This window comes from Procambarus clarkii, chromosome 23 (genome assembly GCF_040958095.1).
Source record: "Procambarus clarkii isolate CNS0578487 chromosome 23, FALCON_Pclarkii_2.0, whole genome shotgun sequence".
In the NCBI taxonomy this organism is placed as follows: Eukaryota; Metazoa; Arthropoda; class Malacostraca; order Decapoda; family Cambaridae; genus Procambarus; species Procambarus clarkii.
The window spans coordinates 21,677,824-21,702,398 of NC_091172.1; the positions used below are offsets into that span (position 1 = coordinate 21,677,824).

At 39.4% G+C, this 24,575-nt stretch overlaps 1 protein-coding gene across 4 annotated transcripts in view; it reads right to left on the reverse strand.

Moving 5' to 3' along the window:
• Tsp26A (Tetraspanin 26A) overlaps positions 1-24,193 on the reverse strand; it is a 52,182-nt gene extending 27,989 nt beyond the window's left edge. For 2 of the 4 annotated variants that reach the window (XR_011229435.1, XM_045751310.2), the window contains exons 1-7: positions 23,987-24,190; positions 21,478-21,598; positions 20,090-20,163; positions 17,133-17,207; positions 13,131-13,229; positions 11,132-11,260; positions 1,343-1,393 (exon numbers count right to left, since the gene is read on the reverse strand). Coding sequence is in view for 3 of the 4 variants with exons in the window: in XM_045751310.2 (XP_045607266.1) it covers positions 1,343-1,393; positions 11,132-11,260; positions 13,131-13,229; positions 17,133-17,207; positions 20,090-20,163; positions 21,478-21,598; positions 23,987-24,073 (636 nt within the window). In the remaining variant the exon portion in view is untranslated. Of the gene's footprint in view, positions 1-1,342; positions 1,394-11,131; positions 11,261-13,130; positions 13,230-17,132; positions 17,208-20,089; positions 20,164-21,477; positions 21,599-23,986 lie in introns of all 4 variants that reach the window. The other 2 variants (XM_045751307.2, XM_045751309.2) reach the window with 2 other exon arrangements.
• Positions 24,194-24,575: the final 382 nt, after the last annotated feature.

Below are 24,575 nucleotides of genomic sequence, written 5' to 3' on the forward strand. Positions count from 1 at the left end.
GGAGATGTGGCCCAGAGTGGCTATGATCACTATGTACAAATTATTCAGATGAATAAAGATAGCAATATCAAATTAATGGAAAATAGAATGAAACAATATTGGTGGAAGTTGGAAACACAAACAAGCCAGACAGGAACTGGAAAAAGTTGTATGAAGTAAAAGTGGAATGGACCAACAGTAGTAGTGGAGGAAGCTAACTCCATTGACAGAATCAAGAGCAAATATGATAAAGAAATAGAACAAAGATATTTAAACACACCAGGTACAAGTAACTAGGAAGTGCAGCCCAAAGAATGATACATTGTTACCCATAGACCTGGATAGGAAAGCAATGTTACACAAGCCCAGAAAAAAAAGATATGGGTGGAAAATTCCAATACTGTATTCTGCCGTGTCTTAAACTCGTAACACTGATAACCTCTTACACCAAGCATATGAAACCCAAAAATTATATTTAAAATTCCATCACCATTATATTTTAGCTACAAGATGAATAATGTCATGACTGCTGGAAAAAACAAACATTAAAATAGGCAAAGTTGGAAATTACATATAAATGTAAAGCATTAAAAGCCATTTATTTTATCAACAATCAAACCTGAGCATATATAACAAATGTAATACTATACTGTAATTTAAAAAAAGAAAATCTGAATCTACAATGAAAATGTAGAGCATTGTATGACTACATATATACTGTATAGTTTTATAGGCTTAATGTTGTGGAAAATAGTCCACAGCCTAGTACAATAATTGTTGTGTGGAGCTCCCCGAGAGGACTCCCCTTCCCCCACCTGGGCAGCTCAAACACCTCCTGGACAAGTTTTACCATGTGATCCCGCATGTGCGCACAAGCTTCTTGTATAGAAGCTTGTGCATACATGCAGTATTCTGCTTGTAAAAATGTACAATGCTTTTTAGTATTTTAACATTTTGTTGAACATCGACGCTCATTGAAATAACCCAAGTTTCCTTTGCCCAGTTATGTACTTGCCCTATACTGTACCTTGAAACGTAACAGAATAACGGAGAGAAGAGAGAAAGTTTACAATGAGAGAAAAAGGGTTAGAGTAGATAAAGTAAACAAGAGGTAGATAGAAAGGGTAGAAGAAAAAGAAGGTAGAAGAGTAGGAGCAGTAGAAGTGCTTGAAGGAAGCAGCTACCATCATCCATTGAAAAATTATTTACAAGACATGGAATGGAACTTCTGTACCACAATATTATCTGTTATTATCAAGTAACAACTGTAAGAATGTAAATCATATTGTCAAGAATCTTTAGGTTATAATAATCATGCTGCGCAATTCAAGAGGTATTACAAAATAAATACTATCATACTCACATAATCTTGCTTTCTTACATCATATCCACATTGCTTGTTTTTTATTATTTCCTGAAAAAATAATAAAAAATAAAATAACATTTAAAGTTTTTTTTGGTCAGAGCTAAAATATATGGAAGATTATATTAAATGAGTTACCCCCTTTTTCCCCAAAAGTCTCAAATGTGTAAAGATGTACACAAATGAATTCATCCATACACTAAATTTTTCTCTAATTACTAGAGTAGCATGTTAGCTAATGCAGTCTCCTCAAGGTTTATATCTTCTCGGACAACTTCCAACATATTCAACATCCTCCTTATCCACATACATCATCATTAATACACACACCACAAGGAGTTCAAGAAAAGTTTTGACCAATTTAAATTCTAGCAAGTACTGTATGCTTATACAGCATGTATAAATATATATATATACACCAGTATTAAAAGCAAATAAACAAAAACAAACACTATATATTATTATTATTAATTTATACACACACACACACACACACACACACACACACACACACACACACACACATTGACAAGTGTAATAGTGAAAGTATTGGAAAAGCTAATCAAAACTAAATGGGTAGAACACCTGGAGAGAAATGATATAATATCAGACAGACAGTATGGTTTTCGATCTGGAAGATCCTGTGTATCGAATTTACTCAGTTTCTATGATCGGGCCACAGAGATATTACAGGAAAGAGATGGCTGGGTTGACTGCATCTATCTGGACCTAAAAAAGGCTTTCGACAGAGTTCCACATAAGAGGTTGTTCTGGAAACTGGAAAATATTGGAGGGGTGACAGGTAAGCTTCTATCATGGATGAAAAATTTTCTGACTGATAGAAAAATGAGGGCAGTAATCAGAGGCAATGTATCGGAATGGAGAAATGTCACAAGTGGAGTACCACAGGGTTCAGTTCTTGCACCAGTGATGTTTATTGTGTACATAAATGATCTACCAGTTGGTATACAGAATTATATGAACATGTTTGCTGATGATGCTAAGATAATAGGAAGGATAAGAAATTTAGATGATTGTCATGCCCTTCAAGAAGACCTGGACAAAATAAGTATATGGAGCACCACTTGGCAAATGGAATTTAATGTTAATAAATGTCATGTTATGGAATGTGGAATAGGAGAACATAGACCCCACACAACCTATATATTATGTGAGAAATCTTTAAAGAATTCTGATAAAGAAAGAGATCTAGGAGTGGTTCTAGATAGAAAACTATCACCTGAGGACCACATTAAGAATATTGTGCAAGGAGCCTATGCAATGCTTTCTAACTTCAGAATTGCATTTAAATACATGGATGGCGATATACTAAAGAAATTGTTCATGACTTTTGTTAGGCCAAAGCTAGAATATGCAGCTGTTGTGTGGTGCCCATATCTTAAGAAGCACATCAACAAACTGGAAAAGGTGCAAAGACATGCTACTAAGTGGCTCCCAGAACTGAAGGGCAAGAGCTACGAGGAGAGGTTAGAAGCATTAAATATGCCAAAACTAGAAGACAGAAGAAAAAGAGGTGATATGATCACTACGTACAAAATAGTAACAGGAATTGATAAAATCGACAGGGAAGACTTCCTGAGACCTGGAACTTCAAGAACAAGAGGCCATAGATTTAAACTAGCTAAACACAGATGCCGAAGAAATATAAGAAAATTCACCTTCGCAAATAGAGTGGTAGACGGTTGGAACAAGTTAAGTGAGAAGGTGGTGGAGGCCAAGACCGTCAGTAGTTTCAAAGCGTTATATGACAAAGAGTGCTGGGAAGACGGGACACCACGAGCGTAGCTCTCATCCTGTAACTACACTTAGGTAATTATACTTAGGTAATTACACACACACACACACACACACACACACACACACACACACACACACACACACACACACACACACACACACACAGAGGAGTGTGAGTGAGTGGGAAAGAGTGATCACATCCTGTTAGATATTGATTATGCTTTAAGATATCATCTAGAAGAAAACGGGGACATTGAAACAGTTGATAAACTCTATTTAAGGAGAGGTCACTATGGGGAACTTCAAAATTTTTTTTAATGAGTGTAATTGGACAGAATTGTTGCTAGGCAGGGAAGTAAATGAATTGTATGCCAAATTTTGCAAAATATACGAGGAAGGCACAAACATTCATACCAAAATAGAGATGCAGGGCCAGAAAACAGGATTGGTTCAACAGAAATTGTGAGAGGGCCAGGGACCAAAAGACACAAAAATGGAATCAGTATAGAAAGAGGCCAAACCCCCAAACATACCAGCGATACAAAGATGTGAGAAACAACTATACGGCAGTAAGGAGAGAGGCAGAAAAATTTTTTGAAAAAGGGATAGCGGATAAATGTAAAACAGAACCGGGCCTATTCTACAAATTCATAAACAACAAATTGCAGGTAAAGGATAATATCCAGAGGTTGAAAATGGGAAACAGATTCACAGAAAATGAAAAGGAACTGTGTGAAACATTAAATGAAAAGTTCCAAAGTGTGTTTGTACAAAATGAAATCTTCAGAGAACCAGACACAATAAGAATTCCAGAGAACTACATAGAGCGTATAGAGGTGTCTTAGAGATGAAGTGGAAAATATGCTAAAGGAGATCAGTAAGAACAAAGCAGTTGGCCCAGATGGAGTTTCACCATGGGTTCTGAGAGAATGTGCATCTGAGCTCAGCATTCCACTTCACCAGATCTTTCAGGCATCAATATGTGTACAGGAATCGTAGCAGACGTGTGGAAACAGGCTAACATAGTTCCAATCTACAAAAGTGGCAGCAGGGAAGACCCCCTCATTTATACACCTGTATCATTGACAAGTGTAATAGTGAAAAGTATTGGAAAAACTAATCAAAACTAAATGGGTAGAACACCTGGAGAGAAATGATATAATATCAGACAGACAGTATGGTTTTCGATCTGGAAGATCCTGTGTATCGAATTTACTCAGTTTCTATGATCGAGCCACAGAGATATTACAGGAAAGAGATGGTTGGGTTGACTGCATCTATCTGGACCTAAAAAAGGCTTTCAACAGAGTTCCACATAAGAGATTGTTCTGGAAACTGGAAAATATTGGAGGGGTGACAGGTAAGCTTCTAACATGGATAAAAAAAATTCTGACCGATAGAAAAATGAGGGCAGTAATCAGAGGCAATGTATCGGACTGGAGAAATGTCACAAGTGGAGTACCACAGGGTTCAGTTCTTGCACCAGTGATGTTTATTGTCTACATAAATGATTTACCAGTTGGTATACAGAACTACATGAACATGTTTGCTGATGATGCTAAGATAATAGGGAAGATAAGAAACCTAGATGATTTTCATGCCCTTCAAGAAGACCTGGACAAAATAAGTATATGGAGCAACACTTGGCAAATGGAATTTAATGTGAATAAATGCCATGTTATGGAATGTGGAATTGGAGAACATAGACCACACACAACCTATAAATTATGTGAGAAATCTTTAAAGAATTCTGACAAAGAAAGAGATCTAGGGGTGGTTCTAGATAGAAAACTGTCACCCGAGGACCACATTAACCCTTAAAGTGCGCATCACGTCATATGACGTGTTGGACGTTGTTCCAGTCAACTGCGCATCACGTCATATGACGTGTTGGAGTACTACGCAAGATTTAAATGGCCCGTGGATACACAGGGTTCACCACACCTTCATCAGGGATCTTGTAAACAGATGCCATTTAAAAAAAAAAATCGTGGGCCAAACTCCCGGGTGTTATTGGCCTCAGTATTGAGTGAGCAACCAAGCCTGACGCATGCAGCATGAGCGAACAGCACTGCTGTTCAGCTTGTGACCACAGCATCACCTAAAAATGCCAAAATATACTTGTTCATGCTATTATGTAGCGATTATATTATTACAGAAGACCCCTGACTGTGATAAAACTGACCAGGGTTCTGATAATAGCAGGATTGTGGTGATATTTAGCGCTGTGCGCCATGGAGGGAGGAGTAATGCTGTGGGAGAGAGGGTGATGGCGATGTCTTCTGACTGTGTGTGGCCACCTTTTATTGACTGCACTCACCATACCAGCTTAGTGGTTCGCTATGGTGAACACAAATGTAGATACTTATATATAATGTGTGTAGAGAGAGTATAAACAGCAAGAGAAGGTTGGGAGCCGCCATTTTGGTGAGGGCGGTGGCGTCGTCTGCACGACGCCACCGTGCAGACGACGGTGTCGTTTACTGGTTACCACGCTGATCTGTGGGCACCATACCAGTTTATTTGTACAAGTCTTTACAGTCTCCGTGGTGTAGTGGTAAGACACTCGCCTAGCGTTCCGCGAGCGCTATGTCATGGGTTCGTATCCTGGCCGGGGAGGATTTACTGGGCGCAATTCCTAAACTGTAGCCTCTGTTTAACGCAACAGTAAAATGTGTACTTGGACGAAAAAACGATTCTTCGCGGCGGGGATCGTATTCCAGGGACCTGCCCGAAACGCTACGCGTACTAGTGGCTGTACGAGAATGTAACAACTCTTGTATATATCTCAAAAAAAAAAAAAAAAAAAAAAAAAAAAAAAGTATGGTGAATAAAACAGGTAGATATTTATATATAATGTGTGTATATAGCATAACAACACCACAAAGTATTGTTGGAGGAGAAATATTAGTGTGTCTGGCCTTGAGGGCGGCAGCCATCAGCTGACTGTGCGAGGTCCTACGTCTTTGTGCCTTTACTCACCATACAAGCTTAGATGTACAGTTATGGTGAACAAAACATGTAGATACTTATATATAACGTCTGTATATAGTGAATTATAGCAAAAACAGTATTGTGGGAGGAGAATGTGGGCGAGACAGATGACTTGAGAGGGCGGGAGTGGCTGGCTGGTACACGGAGGTCACTCCTCGTTACTTTTTGACTCATAATAGCTACTTAGTGGTTCGTTATAGTGAACAAAACATGCAGATACTTATATATATATATAACCTGTGCTTATAGTGTAATAACCGACAAAGTATTTGTTCACCGATTGATGAACATAATTGAATCAACAATATGCACACCATATTTTTGAGTACAGCAATGATTCACTCATTTTATTATATAAATATATCAAACTACACACTATTGAATAATATTACAGCAAAAAACTATGAAAAATCAATCAGACACATTGAAATAATTAGGTAATTATCTCTTTGTGGCAACTCCGGCCTGACAGCTGGCGAGCAACAGACCGCCTAGGACGCACGCTGAGTGCGTCCTATTTTTTGCCAGACTTCCCCGCCCTATAGCGGGCAATATATGCCACTTACAATTTTTATTATTTTTCCCGTGATCAGTGAACACAAATTAACAGGTTAGGAAGAAAATTTTTTTTGTTTTTGTTTTTTTCAAAATTACATGCGCCTGTGGGGAAGAAAGGATATTAACCCTTAACATGCTAGGGGTATAAGAACATTGTGCGAAGAGCCTATGCTACACTTTCTAACCTCAAAATTACTTTTAAATACATGGATGGAAAAATTACTAAAGATATTGTTCACGACTTTTATTATACCAAAGCTGGAATATGCAGCGGTTGTATGGTGCCCATATCTTAAGAAGCACATCAACAAACTGGAAAAGGTGCAACGACATGCCACTAAGTGGCTCCCAGAACTGAAGGACAAGAGCTACGAGGAGAGGTTAGAGGCATTAAATATGCAAAAACTGGAAGATAGAAGAAAGAGGCGATATGATCACTACGTTCAAAATAGTAACAGGAATCGATAAAATTGATAGGGAAGAATTCCCGAGACCCGGAACTTCCAGAACAAGAGGTCATAGATTTAAACTAACGAAACAAAGCTGCTGGAAAAAATATACGAAAATTCACTTTTGTAAACAGAGTGGTAGACGGTTGGAACAAGTTAAGTGAGAAAGTGGTGGAGGCCAAAACCGTCAATAATTTCAAAGCATTACAGTGGTACCTCGAAAAACGAGTGCCCCTGAATACGAGTTTTTCGGAATATGAGCAGTATTTGCTCTGAAAATGTGCCTCGGAAGGTGAGGGTTACCTCGGAAGGCGAGGGTTACCTCGGAAGGCGAGGGTTACCTCGGAAGGCGAGGGTTACCTCGGAAGGCGAGTTTGTTGATACACGTACAGGCCGACCTATTGCGTGGTGGTACGGCGATCGTCGCCTCTCACCCCTCAGTTTACCAGTGACTATCCCACATCAATTCTTCACCTGGATTTTCAGTATTTTGTTGGATTTTTGGTCATTTGACCATAAAAGTTGTTATTATATATCTCGCCATGGGTCCCAAGAAAGCCAGTGGTAAGGTTTAACCCAAGAAATTAGTGCGGCGTTTCGGGCGATCAAGTGGCAACACTGAAAAGTGTACACACTTTTCACTGTCCTGACATTAATTTTCGATGTACGTATTTCAATTTTGTACCAATGTGTTCGCAATAGAATGTTCTAGAAGAACATAAGTATAAAATGTCAAACAAGGATGCGTTAGACCGGCACAAAATAAAAAACTACGTCGATTACACTTGTCGTGTCAACAATACATTGGTCTTACCTCGATGGTGCAATGCTATGCCGTTCTCCCAAATAGACTATGCTGCTATTAGAGAAAACGGAAATTTCATGGCGGACATTTTCAAACTATCCCAAAGTCGATCGCATAACAGAGTTTATAGAAATATTTTTTCTTGCAACTCTTGAGCGAGTTCGCTGTGCAACCTCAATACAAAAAGTGGTAACGCTCTCGAGCGCCGTGATAACGCTAAAGTGTTAAGAAAATGTGTGAAGTATGGGAAGAATTGCAAAGTTTTGTTGAAAAAACTCACCCAGATAAAGCTGTAGCAGGCCGTTGCATTAATCTTTTAAATGACAATGTGATGTCTTACTACAGACAAGTGTTAAAATGTAGGGAAAAACAAGTGTCTTTAGATAGACTTACTTGTCTTGCTAAGAATCTTAGTGGTATGCAGGCAAAACATGCCAGTGTGTGCACACCAGTAAAGTCCTCACTGCCTGATATTATAATGGAAGGGGACTTCCCTTCCAAACAGTAACACCTCTTCTCCTTCCTCCTCCTCACCATCTTCCATACGCCAACAGCAAGGTAAGTAATAACGTGAACATAGTTTTGTAGGTTTATTTAGATGAATTAGGTATAAAATTTAGTTTGAAGTGGGGTTTTTGGGGTAGTCAGGAACAGATTAATTCATTTCCCATCATTTCTTATGGGGAAATTAGCTTCGGAATACGAGTTTTCGGAATATGAGCTGTCTCCAGGAACGGATTAAACTCTTAAACCGAGGTACCACTGAAGTAGTACCTCGGTTTAAGAGTTTAATCCATTCCTGGAGACAGCTCGTAATCCAAAACTAATTTCCCCATAAGAAATAATGGGAAATGAATTAATCCGTTCTTGACTACCCAAAAACCTCACTTCAAACTAAATTTTATACCTAATTCATCTAAATAAATCTACAAAACTATGTTCACGTTATTACTTACCCTTGCTGTTGGTGTATGGAAGATGGTGAGGAGGGGGAAGGAGGAGAGGTGTTAGTGTTTGGAAGGGGAGTCCCCTTCCGTTATAACATCAGGCAGTGAGGACCTTTCTGGTGTGCACTCCTGGCACGTTTTGCCTGCATACCACTAGGTCCTGGTTGTGGTCACTGCTCGATTTTCTCAACAAATCTGTCCATGGAAGCTTGTTTTTCCCTTCTTCGCAAGCTGTCTCTGTAGTAAGGCATCACATTGTCATTGAAAAGTTTAAGGTAACAGCCTACTACAGCTTTCTCTGGGTGAGTCTTTTCAATAAAAGTTTGCATCTCTTCCCATATATGACACACCTTAATTTCTGCAGAAGGGACATTCGCTACTGCCTCATCCTCCTCCACTGGAGAAACATCCTCAGCTGGGTCTTCTTGCTGTTCCTTTTGAAGGGTTTGGAGTTCTTTGGTGGTCAATTCTTTGTTGTGTTCTTCCACCAACTCCTCCACATCATCACCATCCAATTCCAAGCCCATATGCCGGCCCAGAGTAACAATTTCCTCAACAATAGGCGCATCATTTACAGGCTCAAACCCCTCAAAGTCTAGTTCTGTCACATTCAGGCCACAATTTTCTCCAGCCAGAAATCGGGGTTCTTTGAGTCACTTCTTGCCAGGCTTTGTCAACAAGTTTTAAAGAACTACAAATGTTAAAATGGTCTTTCCAGAACTCTTGAATGAGGTCTGTGGCTTCAGTCACTTCAAAATATTTCCGGAAAAGAGCCCTTTCATACAGTTTCTTAAAATTCACTATGATTTTTCTGGTCCATAGGCTGAATTAGAGGAGTGGTGTTAGGAGGAAGGAACTTTATTGTGAGAAATTGATTGTATCTGTGCATCAATTCATCTTCCAATCCTGGAGGATGAGCAGGAGCATTGTCGAGGAGTAGGGCCTTGAGTGGCAAATGTTTCTCCTGCAGATATTTTTTTATGGCAGGGCACAGCGCTTCATTCACCCATTCCAAAAAAAAAAAATCCTAGTCACCCATGCCCTTTTATTAGCTTTCCACATCACACACATTTGGTGTTTCTGCACTTTATACCGTTTGAAAACCCTTGGATTTTCAGAATGATACACTAGCAAGGGTTTAATTTTCAAATCACCACTCGCATTTGAACACAGCACAAGCATAAACCTATCTTCCATAGGCTTGTGTCCAGGCAAGGATGTTTCCTCCTTGGTAATGTATGTCCTCTTAGGCAATCTTTTCCAAAACAGTCCCGTTTCATCACAATTAAAAACTTGTTGCAGTAGGTATCCCTCAGCCTCTGCAAACTCAATTCTTCAATAAATCGTTCAGCTGTTGGTTTGTCTGAGCTGGCAACCTCCCCATGCCTTCCAACACTATGGATACCACTTCTCTTTTTCTAAATTTTTCAAACCATCCCCTGCTTGCCTTAAAGTCTATCGTATCTGCACTCGTTCCAGGGATATTCTTTACAAGGTCTTCGTGCAATACCCTGGCTTTCTCACAAATAATGGCCTCTGAAACACTATCACCCGCTAACTCCTTGTTGTGTATCCAAATTAATAACAACTTTTCCACTTCTTCAAGTATTTGTGGTCTTTGTTTCGTGATTGTTCTTACGCCTTTTGCCACTTTAGCACTCATAATGTCCTTTTTCTTGCTAAGTATAGTGTACATCGTTGACGTGGCTTTGTTGTACTGCTTACAAAGTTCAACAACACGTGTACCATTTTCATGCTTCCGAATGATCTCTTGTTTCTCCTCTATTCTCATCCTCACACGGGCTTTCTTGCCTTGATCCTTACCACTGGCTTTCTTGGGATTCATGGCGAGATATATAATAACTTTTATGGTCAAATGACCAAAAATCCAACAAAACACTGAAATTCCTGGTGAAGAATTGACGCGGGATAGTCACTGGGCGCGAGGCACTGGTAAACTGAGGGGTGAGGGGCGACGATCGCCGTACCACCACGCGCTAGATCGGCCTGTACGCGTATCAACACACTCGCCTTCCGAGGCACATTTTCCGAGCAAATCCTGCTCGTATTCCGAAAAACTCACATACAGGGACACTCGTACTCCGAGGCACCACTGTAATAATAATAATAATAATAATAAATATAAATAAATAAAACATGCATCCACATTTACACAAACAAAACCACAATATTAATATTAATTACAATTTATTTTTATATCTTTACTTCATATTTAAGATTTATATTTTATGCTTTAATAGCAAAAAATTTTACTCACATTAGCTTTTTGTTTACAACACGAGAATGGCACTCCACAAGCCTCCCTAGAGCCGACAGCTTCTGAGGAGCAGTTAAAATATACGTTGCGATCCCAATCCTTGGGTCCTTCAATACCACAACACTCCAACTGTGAATCGAGGAGAAATAAAAATTAATAACCAAATGCATATGAAAGATGCTATTCAGCACCATCCATCTAGCTAGTCTTGATATGAATTAAGAAAAATGAGAATAGTATAAAATACAAAATGTTGCAGAAACACTTTTCAAAAGCAAGGAAGTGCATCGAGGAAAATGCTGGAAAACTTAATAGGAATGTTGAGAGACAAACATGGGTGAATGTTAACCGATGAAGAAACTAGATATGGTACCATCACACGAGGGCACTCAAGGAAGGTATCCATGTATTCACATGCTGGCATATTGTATCATGAGATACAAGCATGCTGGTTAATGATTGTACTGACCAAGTAATGAAAGGGTTCAAAATTCCATTATACCAAGCAGCAAATACTTCAAAATTTGGTTTAAGCTGGTCCCAAAGTAGAGTACAATTAAATTCCATTGGCTTTATATAAAAAACCAAACTGTTGTAGGATTAGTAGTTTTGCAGATATATTTATATACAGGTACATTTTATTATTTAACAGTTAAATCATATCTGTAGTCTATTACAATTCAAGTCAAGATTAATACTGGTTATTCTTAGCTGGGCTTCTGCGTATACCCTAGTGTTTGACCCTATTTCCCGGCACCACCGTCCTGTAGATGAAACTCCTCTTCCTCTACTTTTGTTTTCATTTAACTCATTAACCTCTGCTCTACATCTCTATCATATATTTATCTTCCCATGACAAATCTCTCCCTATTACCTATCCTTTGGCACACTTTCATGTTCCTCCATCTATATAACGATACAGTATTGAAGATCAGCTTCAAAGGCCTTTTCTCATCTTTCACATATCTACCTAATTCTTCGTACTTTGGTAATACATTCCCTTAAGCTGAATCAATTTTTGCCTTTCATAATCTTTGCAACAAGTATTAGCTATTTCCTAATTTCAATTATGTACCATATCCTACTCTGTACAGTGGCCTTGAACTCAAACGAAACATTTCTACAGAAAGTCTAGTGCAATACAATTTGCCTTTTTCCAACAAATTCCTACCAATCCCACTTATTAACACTATCGCCGGCGCCACGCGCGCACCGCAGACTTTGACGTCATGGGGCCAATGGTGCAGGCGAGCGTGCGGCAACGCCTAAATGTGTATACTCGTTTCAGTTTTCTCACCTTAATTCTTGTGCTACGTCGTTCGTTTTGGTATCATTGTGTTCGCAATTAAATTCCCTGCAGATGTATATGCATATAATGTCCAAAAGCCTGGCGAGACTCCCTACAGCAAAGCCTAAAGTTACCCGTGAATGAGAACCAATTTGCACACCACAACCTAATGTGTATACTCAGTCAGTTTGATAACATCAATTTTCATGTTACATCGCTCGTTTTGGTATCAAATTGTTCGCAATATAAAGGCGCGCATTTTAAAACTAGTCCCATAATAATAGCACAATAAATAGAATTTTAACAAATTTTAAAATTTAGACCCAAAAACGTATTTATAATCTTTCAAGTGTTCTGACATCAAGTTTCGTGTTACATCTTTCATTTTGGTATCAAATTGTGAGCATTCTAAAGGCGCTTATTTTGCAACTATACAAAGGTCGATCAGATAAGAAATGAATTTTATACAAATATTTTTGTAGTGGACGCAAGTCCTGTCCACAGCTAGGACCCGAGAGAGAAAAAATGGACGCGAGTCATGTCCAAAGAGAACGATAGTGTTAAGTGTAAAATTAAGAAAATGAGGACAAAACAAAATAACAGAAAACAGGATTAACAAATCCTAAACTACCATGTCTTTTTTGAACTACTGTACATCATATCACTCAAAGTGAATTTTTATTAATTTCAGAAAATGCAGATTAGACTTACCCATTTCTCCTGTATCCAATCGATAAGATTTTGTTGGTCTGGGTCATCTCGGTAGTGTACAATAAATGCTTGAAATCCATTTGTAGCTTGGGATTTAATCTGAAGATTGGTAAAAGGAAATTATAATGCAAAAATTTCCTATAATACCTGCATGGGATAGCAATTTACAATCATGTATTCACATCATATTTATGAGAATGAGAAATGCACCGAATTAAACTTAAATGAAAATACCACCAACATTATAAAAAATTAAAAACTTACACTCATAACAGTTTTAACACCAAGTTCTGACATCTCTTGTGAATTACAAACATGAGTAGACATGTTGGGACCAAAAAAATGGCGAACTATGCCTGGCAAGCATGAAGCCAGAGGAAACTTTGGAGGTCCATAGTACAGTGCAGTAAGACAGTATAATAAAAAGATATTAATTAAAAACATTAAAATTATCACTCTACCACTCATTTCACAATACAACATAAAGCAGCACATAAATACTACAACATTCAAGGTCGTCCACTAGCGGCAACCCGCTGCTTCATAAGACTAGAAACACAATGTTTCTCAGATATTGTCATATACTCTTCATTTTATACAAATACTGTACAAGTTCTATTATCTGAAGCCCGTTGAACTAGATATTTGGGTTATTTAGCCAAAATCACATCCAAAAAAATTTCTGGCAAAACTTTACCATATCCTGACAGAAATCCAGAAACTGGGGATTCTGCCAGATAACCGAGAATAGTATCAAGCTACACCACATTAACCCTTCAATTGCGCATCGCATCATATGATGCTTTGACCGACTTGCAGTAAATTGCGCATCGCATCATGTGATGCTTTGGAGTACTATGCAAGATTTAAACGGCCCACGGATACACGGGGTTTACCACACCTTCATCAGGGCTCTTGTAAACAGACGCCATTTTTAAAAAAAATCGTGGGCCAAACTCCCGGGTGTTAGGGGCCTCAGTATTGATTCAGCTGCCAAGCCTGACGCACGCAGCATGAGCTCACAGCACTGCTGTTCAGTTTGTGACCACAGCATCGCCTAAAAATGCCATAATATACCTGTTCATGCTATTATGTAGCGATGATATTATTACAGAAGACCCCTGACTGTGATAAAACTGACCAGGGTTCTGATAATAGCAGGATTGTGGTGATATTTGGCACTGTGCGCCATGGAGGGAGGAGTAATGCTGTGGGAGGGAGGATGGTGGCGTTGTCTTTTGAGTGTGTGTGGCCACCTTTTATTGACTGCACTCGCCATACCAGCTTAGTGGTTCGCTATGGTGAACACAAATGTAGATACTTATATATAACGCGTGTATAGTGTGAGATAACAGCGAGAGTAGGAGGTTGGGAGTCGCCATTTTGATGAGGGTGGAGCGTCGTCTGCAGGACTTATCATGTTGTTTACTGATGACCACGATGGTCTTTGGGCACCATACCAGTTTACTTGTACAAGTATGGTGAATAAAACAGGTAGATATTTATATATAATGTGTGTATATAGCGTAATAACACCACAAACAGTATTGTTGTAGGAGAAATATTAGTGCGTCTGGCCTTGAGGGCGGCCGCCACCAGCCGACTGTGCGAGTAACTACGTCTCTGTGCCTTTACTCACCATACAAGCTTAGATGTACAGTTATGGTGAACAAAACATGTAAATACTTATATATAACGTCTGTATATAAAAGCAAAAACAGTATGGTGGGTGGAGAATGGTGGCAAGTCAGGTGAGGTGAGGTGAGGGAGGGAGTGGCAGCCAGTTACTGCCTGCCACTCAGCATACCAACTTAGTGGTTTGTCATGGTGAACAAAACATGCAGATACTTATATATAACCTGTGTATATAGTGTAATAACCGACAAAGTATTTGTTCACTGTTTGATGAACATAATTGAATCAACAATATGCACACCATATTTTTGAGTACAGCGATGATTCACTCATTTTATTATATAAATATATCACACTACACACTATTGAATAATATTACAGCAAAAAAACTACGAAAAATCAATCAGAGACATTGAAATAATTAGGTAATTATCTCTTTGTGGAAACTCTGGCCTGACAGCTGGCCAACACAAAACCGAAGCCAAGTACCCCCAGGGCGTGCAAATCCTCAGCTACCAGGGATGCCGAAAGGACGGGAACGTGCATGTGAAGCTACATCTGGCCAATATCCCTAGGAAGAATGGGGGCGAATAAGCACGCATCGAGGTGCTCCAACTCACCCCCAGGTAAACCTGAACCACCGTAGAAGTTTCCCGCCATTCCCTGTGGGTCCGACAGAACGAATGCCACGCCCCCAAAGAAAAGAAAGGGCAGTCTGCTAACCAGGATGACTCCGGAACTTCCGGAACTTCGTAACGCACCCAATAAGGAAAAGTAGAACCAAACTCAAACAAGGAAGGGTCCATTATCAAGTCACAATCCGGGTCACGTAGGAGGTACGCCGCAAGGGCATCCCGAACCTCCTTAGGCGGGAAGCCAAAAACCTCCGGAAAGGACCGTAGAGCCTAAGGGAACCCGGAACCGAACCCGGGGAGGAGCAGAACCCATATCAAATTCAGAGAAGAGGTAAGAAAACCCCCTTTCCCCTGCAACAACAAGCCCCGCATCGAGGATACTAACACCCAAGCAGGGTCAAACAACGTCCAAGCCCTCCCTAAGGCAACTTCTCCCCAGCTCCGGGGATCCTCCACGCCAGGACCTGGGGCAGAGCCGCCATCCAAACCCTCCACCCATAAAGAAAAGGCAGAGTCCACCGGAAAAGCTAGGAAAAGGAAGGGGGGGTCCGCTGGTCACACCAACTTTAGAACTTGCTCAAGGCAAGATGGGATCCAGAGGACGCATCCACTACACCAAGGAGTCCAATGGGATTTTCCAGGGCCCTTAGGCTGACTGCTAATGGAAGCCCAGACAAGGTACTGCTAACCAGTTGGCCCAAACTACAGAGAACAATTAAAGCTGAACCCCTGCAACATGCATAATCACGTGGACTTAGTGGGAACCACCAGAATAACAGGGTGGACAAAGACCAAAGGGCCGAGCCGTCCAACAAAACCTCTGCCTCTGGAAAAAAGGCAGAGTCCACTGGAAAAGCAGGGATGAAAGGAGCCAGCTGGCACAACCCAAAAGCCCTGGCAGGAGGAACAGGCTCAAATGCTTCTGCCGCCGAACCGGAAGAGGCAGTCCCCGAAGCCGCCCGAGTCTCACCATCAAGAAAACCCTGCCCCGACTCCGAAACCCTCATACGTTTGGGAGCAGGATGAATCACAGCAGGGGAAGCATACGGGGGCGTGGACGAAACCAAAGTCGAGACGACTAACACACCCAAATCTGGGTCTCTATAACCAAAGCGGAGCAGCTGCGAGGCATCCGGAACGGCAACCAACCTAGCTCATTGCAGCAACCTAAACCATGCATGCAATGCTGAAGCTGCCTGCACCCAAATATCAACATCAGTGGACTGGGTGAATTAGAGTACATGCAAAGAACACCACTCGCAGGACTCCAGGTCAAAGGTGTCATTGACCTAACAGGCAGCATAGCAAAGATGGCGAGTGTCACCATGAGATAAGGGGACAGAGCAACCTTGGCGCAGACAGCAGCGAGGCGGTGATGTCATGCTTGTTTGCTCGTTTTCGATTGGGGACTTTTGTTTGCTAGTTCTGCTTTCAGTTTGCAATTTTTAACCAGCTGTAGTGTGTTTTGGAATTCTTACCTTTGTGGGTGTCTGACCTGGTAGACGGCAGACAGACTGCTTCTAATTACATGGGTGTCTAAAGGCCATTGCTCCTCGTGCCTCATCTGAGGGGGCCAAGTTCTGACGCTGGTCTCCTGTAGGCTTAGAACTCTATCGATTGACTGTTGCCACTGTCTGGGCACATCAGCCCAGTATGGCTCTGGGGAGCCAAAGAGGCTCCCCACAGGTAAAAAAAAAAAAAAAAAAAAAAAAAAAAAGGAAATTAAGCTCACCCAGTCCTTGAAGATGAATCCTAAAATGCCAGCTGTCATCTCCAAAAGTAGCAGGATGGCCAGGAAGATAGCATACTGAAAGAGTAGGCAGGACATTTAAAACTTCTTGTAAAGTACAAGAATATTGTTTTTCCATCTTGTAAAGTTCAACATACATATTCTACATTTAACTAGAAATCAAGAATGGCATTTCTACTGACCAGACAAACTCGTGTAATGGTTTCCCCAGTCTTGGGGATAGGAAGCTGTTAGGCTTATCAAGCTCCCTCAAGCCAATGACATTATATATTACAATCACCTTCAAATGTAGGTGAACATTTGCCAAGGAAAGTTATACATGTCTCATGAATTTAGAAACAGACAAAACTTTGAAATATTTAGTGGGTTGCTTTGAAAAATGTTCAAGTGAAAGGAAAAAAATCTGAAGGAACAAAAAATGAAACAAGCCACAAGTGAGAAATACAAAAAATGGAAAAACTGCATGTGTTGATAAGACAATGTGGAGACTAAAGGAATAAGTAATGTATCAAGAGGTGCTACACAAGATGGACAAAGGAAACATCAGAAGGGAAAAAGATATTCACCTTACATTCCCAAAATCAGTGAATCAATAAGGAATTAAAGCCATTTCCCAAAGTTTACCCTCCATAACCATGAGAGCTCATAAACCCTAGTTTGACCCTGCAATACCTTACATTTTTAAACCTACTTATTACCAGAGCTTGTGATAATTTAAGATTATTAACTTTGTCATCAGTGCAAAGAGTAGGACTCTGTTTTCGTTATTAGCAGGTAAAAAGTGAGCAATTTGGTTCTTTGCCAGAAAATTTGTAGTAAATATTAACTTGTACAAAAAATATTTTACTCAAACCAAATTAAAATATCAAAATTAGGATCTATCTTGAGGTTATCTTGAGATGATTTCGGGGCTTTTTAGTGTCCCCGCGGCCTGGTCCTCGACCAGGCCTCCACCCCCAGGAAGCAGCCCGTGACAGCTGACTAACACCCAGGTACCTATTTTACTGCTATGTAACAGGGGCATAGGGTGAAAGAAACTCTGCCCATTGTTTCTCGCCGGCAATATACATAAAGGATATAGCCTTTTAATATATAATATGCAGTATATTCAGTTATTCTGGCAGACAAAAGATTTAATGCTTTCAAACAAAACCATTTATTTTATTACAGAAAGTACACATCAGGGTAACTTACAGTATTTGAATTTATCCCACTTATACTAGTTTATCAGTTCCAATATGAAGTTCCTTGCAATTCATGAATAATGGTCAACAACTAATAAACACACAATTCTAACTATGGAGCTCATCAATCTCGTATGCTGTCTTCCCCCTCCCTCCCCCCCACTCCAACCTCCCACCATTAATTGTACTGTACTGTATTAACATTCATAATTAAATTATGTATTCCACATGTTGTTCATGTCAAGTGATGTTGGTGCACTTCATTCCTTTTAGTAAAATTCAGGAAATCTCATTTTGGGGTTTCAATTATTTGAATAATTTGATATTATAGAGGCAATAAATTTACAATTTTAGACAATTTATATTTGATACAAGATGCACAGTAAATAATGCACTGTATAGTAACAAGAATATTGTTAATAAGAGAGATCCATCTACAATCCATCAGTCAGGAATCTTGCAATACATACAATATTATGACCCATGTGGTGGACAGGATGGAGGTGTGGTGCACTTGAATAGTTTATGGTGACATTGTGGGTTGGCCTTGTGTTGAAGGATAGAGTATGAAAGTCAATTGGAAAGGCTTGGGCAGATAGGTTGCAAGTAGATGGAGTGGGAATATGAATGTGTAAATAACAACCCATTGTCTCATTTGTGCTATACCCATGTGCACATGCAGTACTGAAAAATCCATTTTGTAATGGCAGCTTAGTATAGTACTGTATAATATCCATTGTTTTGCTATTTTTCTCGTCTCTGGTGCACTTATATTTGGCTTCTCTTTGTGCCTCCATGATGACCTCTTCACCTGAACTTCTCAGTAATGTTTAAATTCCTTTCTATCATGCTTTATTCTTTGCTCCCAGCATTGCCAATTGAACCATCGGTTACTCGTTTTTATTACATTTACAATGGGATAAGCCTCTTTGCTTCTGTATATTTCTGGGCTGCAAATTCCATCAAATTTGGCATCTTCCCCTCCAATTCATTTTCACACGAGACTTTCAGCAGGCAACCCCTTTGCTCTCCTGTTGTGATGTGTTCTCAAGTTCCTTAGATTAGTCATCTCCCACAAACTATGTATTTAAACATTATACTATAGTAGTAACTAGTTCTTTGTGGTGTTTAGTATTTTATCTTCTCAATACAGTATCTGCCTTCTCCACACGTAAAAGAGGCTGCTTGGGGTGGGCATACAGTATGTGTTTAGTCTCATTGTGGTTGCAGCATGGTTAGGGTTGGAGTGGGACTGTAAGAGACTTAGTAGGGTGTGTAGGTTGTGTGAGTGTCTGGTGGGAGTGGTCATAACATGGCTGTTGGTGGTGTGGTGTATTGGTTGGATGTGAGCAAGCAGGTTTTGTTAGAGGGGGTGTGTGTGTAGTGGAGAATCAGAGGGAAGGAAGTGACTAAGGAGGGTAAATAAGAGCAGAGAATATGTAGAAAGGGAAGGTGGTGGTGTTGGTTGGAGTGTTAAGAGTTGTGAAACTAGTTACAGGTTTAAAGCTAAAACAATAAGAAATCAATATATCACAAACAATTGTTGTTTTAGTATAAAATTAAAGTTGTTATTGGGCAACACTGCTTAATTTCTTTAGCAGCCACATTTTTAGGCTTAAACTTTAAAGATGTCAAGTTTTAAATCAATAACAGAAGCTAGTCATAGCATGCTGACCAGAAACCCTAAGGAAGAAAAATAAACATGACAAAAGCCACAAAATATCTATTCCTGGGATACCCAGTAATAGTACTCACACATGCTAGCAAGCAGGTGTTTTCCCTCAGGGCGCCAACACAACCGGTGAAGCCAATAGTAAAGGTAATCAACCCTGAAAAATTAAACCAATATAACCAGTGTGCCATTTTAGTTATTTTAGCATTTACAAGCTAAATAATTATCATTACAGATGCAGACCAACAATAAGCATGGTATGGTATACAGTATTTTATCAATGTAAAAATACAATACTGTATGCAGATGATGAGTCACAATAACGTTGCTGAAGATATGACGACTAAACCACACACCAGAAGATGAAGAGACGACAACATTTCGGTCCATCCTGGACCATTATCAAGTCGACATGAACAATCGACTTGGTAATGGTCCAGGATGGACCGAAACGTCATCCTCTCCTCATCTTCTAGTGTGTGGTTTAGTCAGCATACAGTACTGTACAATATACATGTTAACACACATGCATTAGATCTACAGGAACACATTCAACTTAAGTTATAATTAATAAATAAGAGAACTATACATTAATACTGTAATAAAAATTAAGACCATAACAGTTGATAAGGACTTCTTTTGTACTGTCATCTCCAGAAATTTGTGCCCATTTTCCATAACACCACCTTTATTCCATCTTTACCACCTATTCTCCAAAGTCAATACCTCTCATAACTATGAGTCCCTAACAAATTTACTTAACCCATTTTAACTTACATGATTCACTACAGTATTGTGTAAACAAGTGAATGTGAATGCTAATTGCATTCCTCTTCCCACCAACCAATCTTGCTGCATTTTCTTATTTTAGTTACAGTATACTTATTCGCATTTTATCAGCCCTTAGGAATGTGCATCTACTTAAACCTCTCGAGCTTTAAAGGCATCATAACCCTATTTTTAAATTCATCACCTAATTACTTAAACTACTGTAACCTATATTTTCTGTTCACTCATCCCACATATACATATAAAGGCTTCCTTGCAAATATAACCATCTGGTATTATTTATTATTCAGTTATTTAAATATTCCTCTGCACCTATGTTGCTATTTGAAACTTTGCCATCACATTACTCTGGAAATAATGTATTAAAAACTATTTTTGAAACTTCACCTCATTTCAGAAGATTTTAGCACATCTTTTTTTATTAACAAACAGCAAATACTTCACTGATGCCAACACACACACACACACACACACACACACACACACACACACACACACGTCTCTTGTCTCCAAGAGAGAAATTTGCACTTTCTTTTAATGGCCCTCATCCTATACTATCTAATCTGAATTCATTCCATATTAAGTATCAAAGCTACCCTCCCTTCCCTGCCACCACTGTAGAACTTGTGGCAAAATTTGGATGGTTAAATTATGTTGACAATCTAACAGGTATACAACTCACCGGTGACAATAAGAACAAAGGCTGGATCAAGGGCAATGTTAGTGAGACGACTAAGGTTATTAAACGTGTCTTTCTCCGTCCATGCCCACACACCAATTGCCAAGATACTGAGTCCCATCAACTGAAAAAATACAATAGTTTCAGTATTTTTTTATATTTTAAAGGCAATAAGGAGACAAAAAAAAAAAAAAAGACGACAAACAGGTGCATGCAATACTGTGCCAACTCTTGTGTATAGTTGTGATACGATGGTGTAGTACTAACATGGAAAAATCAAATTAGAACAATATAAATTGACACTGAAGTATGGGCAGTGTTAAAAATGCATAAGGAATGAAAATATCATGGGGAAGATGTGGAGTGAGAAAACTAATAAACAGCAAGATAGGGTACATATTAAGATAATTTGGGCATGTTCAACAATAGGATGACAATAGACTGGTGACAAGTGTACTCGAGAAATTTGAGAGTAGAAAAGGAGAGACGGGAGGGAAGGTTATTCCTAACCAAAACTTTCATTGCACTAGCCACTCTCCTTCAATGACTGACCCTACTCTGAACTTTAATTCCACAAATGCCTATTTTAAAAATTACACATTTACGATACTGTGGCTTAACTATAATGCATCTTTGTATATCCTTGCTGTCATTAATACTGTTGAAACAATTAATGTAGTAGTCTATGCTTTTCATCATTAAGCATCACTTTATCCTTTGTTATATTTAACGAACTCTTACAAGTGTTCCTTCCTTCTCATTTAGTATTGTATTAATGACATTATACTTATAAATAACTGATTAGAATTATTTCAAGTTTTGCCCATGACCCTTTCCTTAGTAATGGCTTCATTTAATGTGCCACCCTTGTACCCTCAAATATTTCTATCTTAAGTAAATGCTCATGAATAAAGTATTATTATTATTAGAGAAAATCCACTAGGGCTGTGAGGTGGCATGAACCAACAACCAAGGCATTCCCAGCCGCATACTCTACCACTAGACCACTGTGACTTGTGAAAGTCATACAACTGGATTTCTACTGAAATCACAGGAAGTCTTTAGGCCCTTCCACTCAAGTGCTTGCGAGTCATACGTAAAAACTTGGACTGACTTCAGTAGGGGGCCTCATGGGGTTTTTATTGTTCCTTCAGGATTTCTCACCATTTTTTATGATAATGTTTGTATTCAGCTTCCCGAATGTACAACGAACAACACTGTCGATACCGATTTCCACATTTAAAGTTTACTGTATTATGACTTTACCAAAGCTCTTTATTTAATAGTGCTTTGCTTTTCTTATATCACTAGTTCACTTTCCTATTCTGTACAAGTAAGGTTGCTTCAGCATTCTCTGATCTTGAGTATCAAGATTTGATAAGGGCATGATTTCTTACAAGAATTTAATTTGATGAAGTTTTAGCACTAGGCCAGGCACTGGAACTGCCAAGTCATTTATTATGTTATTTATTTATACTGTATATACAAGAAGGTACATTGGGTCTATGAGAGTAAATAGCACCGATGTTTTTACATTCTTGCAAAGCCACCAACACTCACAGTGTTTAGGGCTTAGGGCAGCTCATTGTTTGATCCTCAGAGCCACTAATCAGGAAAAGGATGGGAATAATTACAGGCTAGAAAAAGCTTATTGCCTAACATACCAGTCATCAATGCTAAACAACTTCTGAGCAGTCAATGGTGAATTCTGGATAAATTAAAAAAAATATAAAGACATCCTAATATGACTTCGAGTTCTCAGAGTACAGTATTGTACTTCATTAAACCTTGTGAACAAATGTGTTTAACACCTCATATTTGAAAAAAACAGCATATGAAGTTATTTGCCAAATTTATGGTCAAAACTCAAACAATAAAGTGTTACTAGCAGGGAAATACAAAGGAAAAAGTAGGGGAAAAGGATATCCATAGTAAATAAATATATAATACTCCCTCTCATTTTTACACAATAGACTAAGGTTAATTGTGTGCAAAAATTGAACAGACATTATACTTCAACACTACAGTATACATCAAGTGCACCTCGGGATGGGGGCACAAAAACTAACAAGGAAGTAGCTAATGAATGCTTGATGCAATTTAACACTAGCTTTACACAGGGTAAACAAGCCTGGCCTGGGGTACTGAGAGTATAATAAACCCACTTTTATTTCAATAACAACTATACACACAATAATTATGCCCGACAATGATTTAACTGTCCCATAACGGGACGAGTGAGACAATGAAGAACTGGTCCAGGAAGTGATGTCACGAGAGGGAAGTGTCTCTTTGTCCGAGTTCACACTTCCAGTTCATTGACTTTCTACCCAACTTTACTAGTTACTCAACCAGACGTCTTCTATCCCCCTCGTATATGGCTGTTAACCAGTGGCCACCCCCTTCCCCCCCAGGAAGACACAAATCTGAGCAAGGTGGTGGAGTTGACAGCTGACGGGAGAAAGGTCACCAACAACAGTGCGGCCGATGTAAACACAGCTCCTGTACTCACCCAGAATATGACATTGAAGCCGAATATGACATACTTCAGGCAGCAGCTGACCTCACTTTGATCTCGCCGGTATCGTTTCACTGGCATCTTGGTCAGAATCGCCGCCTGGAAGCAACAATTTACGATAATACGGGCATCATATTCCCCCGAGCTGCGCCGCCCCGCTTTCCTCTCCGGCCGCCAGATGACGCTGCCTCCCACCTACAGAAAACGATCCAAGGTAAACTAATATTATTATAATTTATTGATCACCATTAAAGAGACCATCGTGGTTTATTGAAGCTACCTGGCGCGTTCCCGAAATATATAGTTTAGTGTTGAGCGTAAGGCCTTTCAACCTATGGAGGGTTATTAAAGCTGTTACTATACTTAAGGCCTAAATATAAGGGAAAGTAAGCTCTTAGTGTATATAAACCGAAAAGTGGGGTACCTCTATAATTGGTATATGTGAATGTGCATATAATATGTAAATTTGATATATGGTGTATGTGAATATGCATTTTTTTTTATTTAAAGCTGGGATTGAACTGAGGGTGGAGGTTAACAGGTTGTAATGGGCGTGCGGGTGAAACGATCAAGGCGCTTTCTC